The following is a 12,500-nucleotide window of genomic DNA, read 5'->3' on the forward strand; positions in this document are numbered from 1 at the left end:
AAGCTGCAGAGATGGATGCAGTTTTAACGTGTGAAGGAGCATCATGTCACATTATCAGTCATGAAATATGATTATTTTGGCCACTTCTACATTTCCCATGAAGCCCGAGGCCCCGTGCCGACGCCATGGCTGATTCATTAACTGCTGGGATTAAAATGTTAAACCCTGTGCATGGTACAGCCACACATACTACACGCTGACCCCCACAACATGAAGCTGCAGTCGGCAATCACAGCCATGCGAACACGCGTGAGCAGATAGCATTACTTTACACACGCGCGGAATAAATCACAGATTTGAGCTGTCAGCCACTTTCATCTGAACTGATATGTGCCTAAGTCGAAGGGGTCAGTGCTAAACGCTGCCAGATATCAGAGAGCCGTAAGCTGCTGTCAGCACACTGCTTGCTTGGGGGGCAGGGATAGCTCAGTAGGTAAAGTGGTCGCCCCATGATCGGAAGGTCGGCGGTTCGAATCCACTTAACGGCTACCCTGAGGTACCCCTGAGCAAGGTACCGTCCCTACACACTGCTCCCCGGGCGCCTGCTTAGTGGGCTGCCCACTGCTTCACTGAGTGAATGGGTCAAATGCAGAGAAAAACAAGTAATTTCCCCATGGGGATCAATAAAGTATCCATTATTATTATTATTATTATTATTGTAAGGAAGTAAATACTTGTATGAAGCTCTACAGTCATCAGACAGACATCCCAGCTGTCGTCGGGGTCAAAGGCCCGGACAGGTCACCACACTGACACTCTCAGAAGGACGACGATCACACCCACAGATGATTTAGAATCACCTAACGCATGTGTTCGTACCAAGAGAGGAGCCCCCCCCCCCCCCCCCCCCCCCCCCCCCACACACACACACACACACACACACACTAGGAAGGTTAAAATGATAGAAACCCTTCTGTCACAGCAGCAACTGCATCAATAATAGAACAAACACAGAGAGGAAATAAGAAGAAGACAAAGACACAGGAAGACATCCAGAGCACGAAGCATCAGGACAAACCTCTGAGAGTAAACAGTTCATGAAAAGATTTAAAACACCAGCCCGACCCTCACAGGGAGGCTGACGTTACATAATGCAGGGGCCGAGTTAGGAAAGCAAAGATGGTTCCACGTGGATCTGTGTGGGTATGTGCACATAATCACATGCCCCCCACACAAATGATTCAGATTCAGATATATAAAGACACACAGACAAAGGCAAACATATAAGCACCCCCCCCCCCCCCCCTCGCACACTGACGCCTGCTCTTCACCGTCAGCAGGTCCTTCATTCATTTTCATATTCCTGAGCTCTCACTCAGCATCCTCGCCCTGTGCACCGAGCTCTGCGCGTGCAGACAGTGGATAGAGGAAGTGCTTATTAGATCAGCTTCGCTCTAAGTGACGAATGAAAGTCCCCTCATTGTTTGGCTTTTCAGCATGATGCAGAATCACACTCTGAAATCCTTCAATCACTTTGTTCACGGAAAACAGAGCCTGCAGGAGACGCTGGATATGAAAAGCTGGTCATGCCACAGTTTTCTGTTTTTGGTGCAAAGCAGTGATTCTCGCGCTGGATCCTGTCAGTGAGCTGACGTCCTCAGCTGGCACATTTGGAGGTAGTGGTTATCGCTGCTGTGAAACGGATCTGTTTCTCACTCTTTATGTGCCATTACGTCATGTCTGCTCGATGCTTTTCACAGCAAACAGAAGGAATGTGCTCAGGTGCAGAATCGGATCTGGCTTCAGAAGCTCTGAAAGCTGCTATGACCTGATATCTGTTCAGTGATGTGGAACCAAAGAGATGCAGCTGTGTTAAGATACATTTCTCTATTTTTAGAATATTACTGTATATTCGATATTCTGTGCAACTATTTTTAATTCAAAGACTAAAAATAAGAATTCATATCTCAGAGTTGAGGAAGCACTGATGTGTCGATCACAGGCAGGACTCTCTGGGTTCAGGTGTGTTTTGTAACGACTGTCTTTTTCATGCTTGTTTCCCACATACAGCCCCCCCCCCCCCCCCCAGCTCAGCCTTTATTTTCAGCCGACAGGATCAAAGGAATTTCAGAGCACGCTGGAAATATCTCGCTGGTGGGGAAGCCCACGTGGATCCGTGTTTGTTTGATGGTCTCTCTGACGCTGTAAAGTAAATTGGTGCGGAAGACTGTGACACGTTCCTCTGCACTGCTGTCTGTCATGGTGACATTAGCCGGAGGGGACAGGTGCTACAACACCTGGGTGATGCACGTGAACTAATTGTATGTACAAGGGCAGCACACGGGACGAGCTGTATGTGCAAGGAGTTCGTAACCTTTGCAGTCAGACATGCTTCTAACTGTGCTTCCAGCAGCTGCTAATTTCACATCCTTTCCTGTTGGTTTGTTTAATGAGGTGTTTATTAAAAGCTCTGAAATCTCTGGCTTGATTATAAAGCAGATATGCTTCAACCAGGCCAGTTATGTAATTCAGGATTGATTCGGCCTTATGGATTTGCATACAGTGTTGCCACGGGAGCGCTGAAATACTCCAATTTGAATTTTAAATCACAGCTGAGTGTGGGCTTCATTGATCTCGAGTCATTTCCTGTGACGTGCAGGCCTTCAGTTCAGTTCTTTTTCCTAATAACAGCTGCTGCGCTCCATTTTAAATCAATATAAACATCTGCATAAAACACGGCTTCTTACTAAAAGCTTCAAAACTTTTGATCTTGAAGTTTCAAGCAAAGTCAAACTAATTTGGGCAGAAACATCGATAAAAGATTCTGCGCACGGAGAGGCCATTCACTGTTAATGCCAGTTTTTTAATTACAGAGCAGCGTTTGGTTTTTAAGATCAAGGTTTCAGCGTGTAGCAACAGCATCTTTGTTGTGTTTACCAAACAAAACCAGCCAAGATATAATAACCTGTAATTATGAAATCTTTCTCAGGCACAACAGGACTCGTGTGTCCCGATTACTGCGGCCACATGACACGTTTGCCTGCTCGTACATTCAGTTCTAACATGGTTGCAGTCGGTCCTTTGACCTGTGAAAAACAAGAAGCTAGTCTATCATGTCATAAAATTAAAGAAGAAAATCCCTCAAAGAATCAAATATTAAAAGAAACTGTTTCTCTGCAGTGGATGAGACGACTGAATCTCACCACAGTTTCACGTAACAGGAACGAAACAGTAAAGTTTACCTCGGCTTCATTCTTCATTCTAACCTATAAGATCAGTTTGACAACCTGAACCACGAGAATCATGTGATTCGAAGACAACGCTGCTTAATTAAAGTGTGGCGCCGCCATCCTTCACGCTTTCTGTCACTTCTGCAGCCGGTCCGTCCCGTTATCTCGTCCCCAGAAACACTTCAGCTGTGTTCAGTGTGCGTTTGCAGCATTTTTCTGTTTTCTGTTTGCGCTGTGTTTGACCTCTCAGGGCCACCGTAGATTACGCCTTTGAGTTGTTTGGCTATCTCAGAAAGTGCCCCACAAGAGAGAAAAAGACATTTTTTAATAAAAAAAGGTACTTTTAAGTTTTTCATCGCAAAAATAGACCAGAGACCAGATCAGCCATGAACTAAGCTAGCTTACAAACGAGTCTGAGGCCAGTTAGCACAGAGTTTAACAGAAAACTGAGACTCCGCCCATTTTTTGTTTACTAAAAATGGGAGGAGTCTAACATACCTATGTGACTCCAGCCAATAGATATTTAAGCAAACTAATGTAATCAGAGTAATTTACTAAGCTAACACTGAACATTTCAATGATTAAATTAAAACTGAAAATTTTGGACAGTGAATAAAAACTTTATTCAACCTCAGATGTGACAACAGAAACACAGAGACGTGACCTCCTGTGTGCACGGTGCTTCTCTTATCACTTCTCTTTCTTCTGCCTTCCTCTGCTGCCTGCTCACATACTACTCTCTCTATGTATTATTCACCACTTGTCAGAGCTCTCGCCTCAAACTGCACATCACAAGTGGCCTCTCCATCACTTCCTCCATTTACTCGTGAGCCGTGTGCAAAGCTCCCCATGCGATTTCCTTGTGTCAATAAATGTATCCAAGCACCATCACAATCAGGGTGTAGCGTCTGGTTAATGCATGACTCATTAGTCGGGTCCTCGGTGATGCTGCCGTGCTGCTTAATGAACTGATGAAGCAGTGAGTTTTTAAAGTTAGAGAAACGGTGGGGCAGCGCTCCACATGGCGCCCTGTGACGCTGATGTGTCTAAAGCAGAGTGGCAGATATGAGCACATGCACACTTTCTGTGCTGGTTGTTAGGAACTGCTCGGGTTTGTTGATTCTGCTATTTTTATGTCCTAACTCCATTTTCCGGAGGTCATTTGTCAGACGACGCGTGAACAAAATAGTCGTACATTCGGCTGTGAAATCTGAATTTATGTACCTTATACCCCGAGTCTCCAAAAATAATAACTTTGTTCAGGGACTGAAAACATTTTGCTGCTGTTGGTGTCTCAGCACACACGATCCCCGCGAGCGCTGCGGTCAGTGCTGCGCAGGCCACACACAGCGTGTCCATGTTAATCACACCACTTGTTTACTTTTCACTCAGCTGCTTGTGACATTTATGATAATTAGCTTGAGCTGATGTAATGCAATATTGAGCTGATGATGGTTATCATTAGAGGTGTCAATAACAAGGTCGGTGCTGGCTTAAACTGAGAAGCTAGCTAGCTTTTGTACCTTAGTGGTTGCTAATGACTGAGAAGCAGAGGAGAGCTGACGTGTTACTCTTATTTATCTCGTGCACACTGAGCTCCACAAAATTAGCAGCGTAGCGCCTTTATGTTGTAGTCACATGTAGATCGGAAACATCCCGTGCTGCTTCTCTGTGTTGATCCGTATTTGGAGACATAGTTGCTCAATGCACAATTGGCTGGCAGTGTTGGGTGCTGCTTGCTATTTATAGAAACAGGGGTCTAGACCAGCTCTGCAGCTGAACGCTGTGTGGAGAAAGAGGCTCGTGGGTGGCATGAGGTGGTATTAGTCTCGGGGGTGGGGGGTGTATGCGTGCAGAGGGTGATGCGATTGAACATCACGCTAGCGTGCATAAAGGTTGTGTTTGTGTGGACATCAGAGAGAGCGGAGCGGGGAGGAGGGTGGATGGAGACAGGAGTTGATGTAATGTCGCCTCTGGCAGCCATAACACAGATGTACTGCAGGTGGTCCTCAGATACTCGCTGCTCGCTGCGTGCACACATGCATGTGTTCGCCTACATCCACAGCATGAGCATGCTTGTAATAATTAGGGTTTGTTTACTCTCTCTTCTTAATTTAACTGGTGTGTGTTTGACTCACAGACTGCAGACGTAAATAGGTGTGTGCTGCACGTCACTGTAGGATTACCTAATGCAGCTGTGGCCTTCAGAGTTTTGAACTAAGGGTTTTCCTGGAGTCAGATACTCGGGGTAGTGGGCGGGGCCTCAGTGGATCGGGGTAGTTCCTGAGATTCGAGCTGATGCTTGATTGGACTGGGATCTGGGGACTTTGGAGGCTGTGTCGTTGCCTCGGGCTTTTTGTCGTGCTTCTCGAGCCGTTACTGAGGATTTTTCTGTGGAGTGGCATGGCACATTGTCCCGCTGGAGGAAGCTTTCATGGGGGAAGTTCTTAGTGTGCAACAGTGCTGTGTCAAAGCAAACGGGACACGAATGATCTGAGGCTTCCCAGCAGAATTGTACCGTAACAGGACTGCCACTGGAGAGGCGCCATGACCATAGCTGAGATTTTAAGCATTGAAACAGCACTGACAGGATCGTCTACAGCTCTACAGGAGGGTGAACATATGTCAGTGTCGTATTGTTCTGAAGGCGTCACTCGTAGAACGACTGGCTGGCTAAGGCTTGGTGTTAAACTTGACCTTACAGGGAGGTAAAAGAAAATCATTTAACCTCGACGTCAAGAGGATAAACTATTCATGCAATAAAAAGCTTTAACAAACATCTCTGACTAATTAAGGGCATGGGACAGCTGAGCTGGAGCTCCTGATGTTAGCAGCCTGTGCAGAGAATTACAATCTCCAAGCCGTTGTTTTTCAAAGTAGCTTAAGTCATTGAACATGCGTGTGAGAGTGCTGCTGCTGGAGTTTATGGTGCATATCCGAGTGTCACGGCTCAGTGCCTTCAGAAGCATCAGCAGCCCTGTTATTTCAGAGTTACGCACACACTCAGCAGTACATGTGGTAGCTGTTATTAAAGAGGGACTTAAATAATGGAAAAATGTATTTAGTGGGAACGTTTGTATAGAAATGAGCACAGGCTCAGGTACCTGTGAGAGCTTTCATGTCAACAGTTATCGGGTTTTAAGTGATGACATATGAGCCCTGCTTCTGGGCCCAAACTACTGTGTTTATTAAGACTGTTGTGTTTTTAACATGTTTTGTATCTTGTTCTATTTAATCTGAACAACAACAAAAAAAAAACAGTCAGTGATCCCTTTCGGCCTCTCTCGGTTTTTACCACCACTGTTCATATTAAAGCTCAGATTTTAACCCTTGCGATGTAACTCCAGCCCCTGCAGCAGTATATTAATGACTAACCTCGTATTGTGGATGGATTATCTCAGTTGTTCTCCTGACTGAAGTTTGGTCCGTTTACAGCATCCTGCCATGCGATTGCATTTGTGCCTAACCATCAGGAACCCTCACGTTAACTTATCTTGTGGAAAAAAGTTAGCGTTCATCCTCCAGCTTCACTGTGTTTATGCTATGCTAACATAGCTGTGTCGCTAGCAGTCACGTAGCACATCATTATATACCAGCTAGCCCAACTTCAGTAACCCTACAAACGTCACTGCTGTTTAGTTTTCTGTCTTCATTTATGTTGGAAGTGATAACAGAGCTGTACGTTTGATTTTTTCAGAAATCTCTCAGTCAGAACATGCTATATCATGTTTAGCTAACTAGCGAGCTAACTTCCTGCTAACTTCTAACTCTGTTAAACTTAATAAATCCTGTTTTCATGGATGCCTGGATGTTAAACTTAATTGTTACACCTGGTAAAGCAGCAACGCTGATCATTACAGATGAAAGAATTTAGACAGTTTTTAACTCTCAGTGATGCTGCAGTGTTCGTTTGACTTTGGGACCTGAAGCGGAGTTTGGGCCCAGGCACGGCTAATGACGTCAGACTTAAAGACGGGTTAGGGATAGACCGTGAAGCATGAAGTAATGAAAACTCATTATATTAATCATCATCCCCAGTGAGTGTTTCTGCATTGCATAAAACAGGTGGCAGAATCATTAGAAATACAAAGGTCGTCAGCTGCTGCGTGCTGTGATCTGAACACTAAACTGTGGAACTGTCCTTTATTTTTTAAACGTCATTCAGAGCAAATGAAATGAAACTGCTGATTCACAAAACGTCTGTTTAGATCAAAAGCTTATTGTTTCTTACTCGCAGGCTGGACGCGGCGTGGAACCCGACCCTGCTTGTGTGACGGATAGCGACCTTAGGATACGTCTCACAAACACACACAAACACACACAAACACACACTCCCTCTCTGGTTGGTGAGCGTTGGTTCTCATCACGCTCTGCTGAGTCTGGCAACAATGGCTACCAAAACCCACACTGTGGATTTAGAACTGGAAGTGTATCATTCAGCAAGTTTCCTTCAGAGTTTTGCAAATGAAATGTATTTTGTAACAGCCACACATTCTCTGACAAACAATGCATCCTGTTTTTTTGCGTGTGTTAATTCCACAGTGTGTGCTGAGAGGCTTTCACTGTGACTCACTTTGAGGAGTTTAGAGGTAAACACTTTACAGGATGCAGCTTGGTCTGTGTGTGTTGCACCGGTTTGTCTGAACTGGAGGAAATCAGCCCAACAACTTTCTCATTCAAAGCTAAAAATAAGAAACTATTTTATATTCTGTATCATCCTGTAATATTACTTTCTAATACTGCAGTTTTCCCATAAACATGTTTTCAGTCAGCTCTGGTGATGTCCACAGCTTTGCATCCCCCCCACAGCAGATTACTGTAAGTGAGCCACTGCTGGGAAATTTAACATGACTTACAGCAGACAGCTGCAGAGCATGCACTGCATCTCAGAGTGGGAGAGACAGCCATGTTTTGCCAAGTCAGGCTTTTGTATTTGACTGTGAGTCAAGTTCAATTTCCTTCAGTTCATAATTCATTTACAGCATGAATAAGAGGTCCTGCATCCTTGCTCATTACTTACTGTAAAGCCTCTGTGTTTCATCAGCATGTGAGTGTTAAACATAGATAGATAGACAGACAGCAGTACTTTTGCACTTTTACACTCGCCTGTTGTCTAAAACTGTATATTTTCTGTTTTTCTGAAGCGTCTCTGTAAACCTCAGAGATGGCTGTGTGGGAAAATCCCAGCAGATCAACACTCTGTAATAGTCTGCTGGCAGCACCATGTTCAAAGTCACTTAAATCCCATTTGGTCCTCACTCTGATGCTCAGTTCGAGCCGCGTCTACACGCAGCCCTGCGTATTCTTCGCTGCTGCCCTCACCGTCGGTCATTTTAAAGCTTAACCTCAGTCACAGAAAACAGAAGCACTGCAGTCACAAGTGTTTGTGTGTTATTACTGGGTTCAGTTAATGAACAGCACAGCAGCAGGCACACAAATGATTGTCATCATTCACAAAATGTGTTCACATAAAATATGTGCTCACGTTAAAATGTGGTAAAAATGAAAACGATTGAGTCCTTTTGGTGTCATTAGTCATGTTTAAGAGTTCAGTGTTGTAGAGTGTGACCTCATTCAAAGTGAGACTAAACGTGTTGAAGCTGAAACCACACCTCTGCAGCTGGAGTCACGCTGAAACGAAGCATTTCCTGCTTCCTGTTTGACATCACTGTTATAAATCAAGATGATCTGTGTGTTTCTTTGCAGACGGTGCGTCATGGTTTCCCTTACCAGCCCACCGCTTTGGCCTTTGACCCCGTGCAGAAGATCCTGGCCATCGGTTCGAGATCTGGTGGAGTACGAATGTATCCTTTACTTCCTGTTCACTCGCCCCGCCCACACACACAGCAATGACCTCTGATCACACACAGAACACAGACTTAATGTATTTACTGTAAATACTTTACTGCTGCCACAGAAGCAGGCGGCTCCCACTGTGTTATGTCTCTCCTCCTGTACAAACCGAGCAGGGGCCTCCGCAGCTCCGACCTTTGACCTCCCCCTCCGGTTCTGTTTCCTCTTTCTATCCTGTCATTTCGTGTCACTCACTTGTCTGGTTGCAGACTCACCCTGCAACAGTCTCCTGGGTCACAGGGATGGTGGAGGACGAGTAACTGCAGCACAGGTACGATGTTACACCCTCGTTAACACCAAGCGTCCTCCTCCAGCAGAGGCACCAAACACGGACGCTGCAGCAGCCACGCAGACATCCCGCCGGGGTGATGTGCGAGTGGGCCGAGTGGTTTCTGTGCTGAAAGAAAGCGTAAAAGCTCCAGAGTGTCAGAGGTGGACGTGACGCTGTGTGAATATGTGTCTATTTGACAAAGCTAACGGCTGAACCAAATACTTCATCTCTGCTATGAATCCGTTCTTCCAGCCGATCAATATCCCAGCATTTTCCTTTTTAATATGTTCTTCATTCCATAATTATTTCTTTGTATTAGATTTGATTTAAATATTAAAGCGTTACCGTCCCGCAATCATAAAAATAGATTTATCCAATCAGATTTTTTAAAACTTTACCTCTAGGAAGAGAAAATGCAGCAGCTGGCTCAGTAATTGCTACAGACTTCACATTCAGGAGGAACAGAGCTCTGTGTGTGCTTGTTATGGATGGATGACAGATTACATCCAGGACCTGAACCCAGGTTCTTCTAGCACACGTCGTGCTACCTTCACAAATACATTTGAAATTAAGTATGAAAAATGATCTTGTGAAATCCAAGAAAACACCACCAGATATTTCTGTGGATTTCAGCCTTGGCGCAGGTGTGCAGTCTCCTTCAGCGCTTACTCATAAAGTGATGGGCGGATTAATCAATTACGGTTTGATTTATCCCTAAAATCGTATCCCCGGGCCCCGCTGAAGCCCGGAGCTGCTTGTTTGCAGAGCTGGATCTTCTCTCAGGTGACTGCGGTGCCTTCACCTCTGGGCTTTCTCTGAAGCAGATACCTGTGTTCTCAGACACCTGAGGGGTCCATGTCTCTGGTTTTCGGTTTGTTGCAGATTGGGACGCGCTGTAGCTTTGATTTAATCTGCTTGTCATCTTTGATCAAACTGAGCTGAGAAGCTTTAAACCTGGTTCAGGTGAGATCAGGTTTAGATGAGTTAGCCATTAGTCCCCACTGCTGTGTCCTACACCCGACAGTAGAGCTCGGCTGGGCTTGCAGCTGCATGGAAGCCCTTGAGTGACTTAGCATTTGTATTGACATGCTGCACACACCTCCCTCGGCTCCCGAGTGACCCGTCACAGACTCTCTGGCTCTCTCTCGGTCTCACTCCTCGATTTTGCCCTTTCTCAATCTGCCTCGCCTGCTGTCGTCTTCTGTCTCGTGGACCTTCCCCCGTTTCTGCTTTTATTTATTCACTTTACCCTTCATCTGTCCTTCACAGCCTGTCTCAGTGTCCGTCCTCTTCCTCCCGAGGCTTTGAACATTCACCTGCCATCTTCTGTAACGCTCTCCTTTTGTTTCTCCTCCAGTTTCCTCTCATTTAGCTGTTTTACTACGGCTGGTTGAAATGTATGTAGAAATGTATGCTTGGTTAAAGCGATCACAGTTAATGTTCACATGACACTGTTGACTGCAGGACTGTGGGTTTGTGGGCCGTCTGTGGGAAGTCGGTTTCCCAGCGTGTGGTCTGCCTCTGTACATCCTGAACAGTGATCAATACGTTGGAGTCCCAGTGGAATCTGTTTGCTTTGTTTTCATCCTGAATCTTTGTTTTTTATACCTAAGTGGGCGACTTCATGCATATTTACTTAAGTCTTGGAGCTGCTCTTCATCACCAACCTAACAAACAGTTAATGTGATCTTATTTTATTACAGCAGCTCTGTTTCTTTATGCTGGTTTACCTGATTCCCGGGCTTCAGTGTTTGGGGCGAGTGTGCTTACGTACACTCAGAGCAGATTTGGGAAGCTGGCTCAAAGCAGCGCTGTGGATTCGATGGGTTGAGGAGTTGCTGCGATAGCTGAGATGACTTTCAGCGGCTTAGAAATAGCAGGAATAGAAGTTGTGAGAGAAGCATGAAGGTAGAGACGGATAGAGGTGGCACACTGTGGAGAACAAAGGCAACTTCAGTTACGTTATTAAGGATGGTGATAGAAGTACACAAGAACAGATATTTAAGTTGCAGCTCTCTGCTGACATTTACATCTTTACCAGCTACAAACAAAGATGATCCTCACAGCTGCTCTGTGCTGGAGCTCACTGTGACTACGTTTTATAACCAGACTGAAGCAAAAATCTGCTCCATGAAAACAAACGTTGATTCTTTGATAAACAGAATCAGCAGGAGGAACACGGAGAAAGTCCCAGTGTGTCAAATCAAGCAGCTTATTAACACAGACGCTACAGCTCGGGTCAAAACACAGACCGGACCGTTTTAAGCTAACGCTATGTTGTCTGGGGTTTAGCTTTGAGCCTGACTTCATCAGCTCGAGGTGTTTGGAGCTGCTCTCTGTGGGCAGAAGAACGCCGTCTGCAATAACACCACCACTCATTCACCTATAAGTATGTCAAAGATGGCTCCGCCCCTCCCTGAGCCCGGCTATGCTGGAGGTTTCTTCCTGTTGAAAGGGAGTTTTTCCTTCCCACTGTCACCAAGTGCTTACTCACAGAGGGTCGTTTGATTGTTGGCCTTTCTCTGTATTGTTGTAGGGTTTCTACTTTACAGAATAAAGCACCTGGAGGGGACCGCTGCGCTGTACAGACTGAATTGAAAAGCTAAGTTGGAAAACACGTTGAGGTTGTTCGTGTCGTAGCTTAACTTTATGTTTACCTTCATTTATTGTTTCAGATTCAGGTGTTTTTCCTCCTTTTCATGAATGATGATCATTTAAATTGTTTTTGGGTCACACGTGACACTGAGACCGTCTTACATCACTGCACATGAACGTAGAATGTGAGAGCAAATACACAGAGGTGTTTGAACACATCTCAGCATGACTTCATTATCAAAAAGATAAACAAACTGAACCCTGTCCTCACCTGTAGCCGCTCCAACTCACATCATCCTGGAAGAATTACTCTGCAGTCACGTAACCACGCTGTGGGTGTTTTGCGTAGTAGACTGTAAACATACTGTCGTTGTGCTTTTTGTATTCCCCCAGTGACAAATTGCCTCCTACGTGTAATCATGATTTAACAGCGACTGGAAGAAACCCTCCTCCCCTTCCATCGCCAAGAAACTCTGAAGCTGCGCGAGCGTTTCGGTGTGGACAGCTGTGTTATTCATGTCTTTATGTCACGTATTTAACATCAATGGCTGAGTCAGTCACAGCAGGACCGGTCCCGCTCTGATGAATAGTGCATAGCAACAATGTCATCG

General features: G+C 45.3%; 1 protein-coding gene across 4 annotated transcripts in view; it reads left to right on the forward strand.

Moving 5' to 3' along the window:
* stxbp5l (syntaxin binding protein 5L) overlaps nucleotides 1-12,500 on the forward strand; it is a 129,968-nt gene that overhangs the window by 7,628 nt on the left and 109,840 nt on the right. For all 4 annotated transcript variants that reach the window (XM_080903349.1, XM_080903352.1, XM_080903350.1 and 1 more), the window contains exon 2: nucleotides 8,877-8,974. In XM_080903349.1, coding sequence (XP_080759475.1) covers nucleotides 8,877-8,974 — 98 coding nt within the window. The remainder of the gene's footprint in view (nucleotides 1-8,876; nucleotides 8,975-12,500) is intronic.

This window comes from Rhamphochromis sp. 'chilingali' (genome assembly GCF_963969265.1).
Source record: "Rhamphochromis sp. 'chilingali' genome assembly, chromosome: 14".
Classification (NCBI taxonomy): domain Eukaryota; kingdom Metazoa; phylum Chordata; class Actinopteri; order Cichliformes; family Cichlidae; genus Rhamphochromis; species Rhamphochromis sp. 'chilingali'.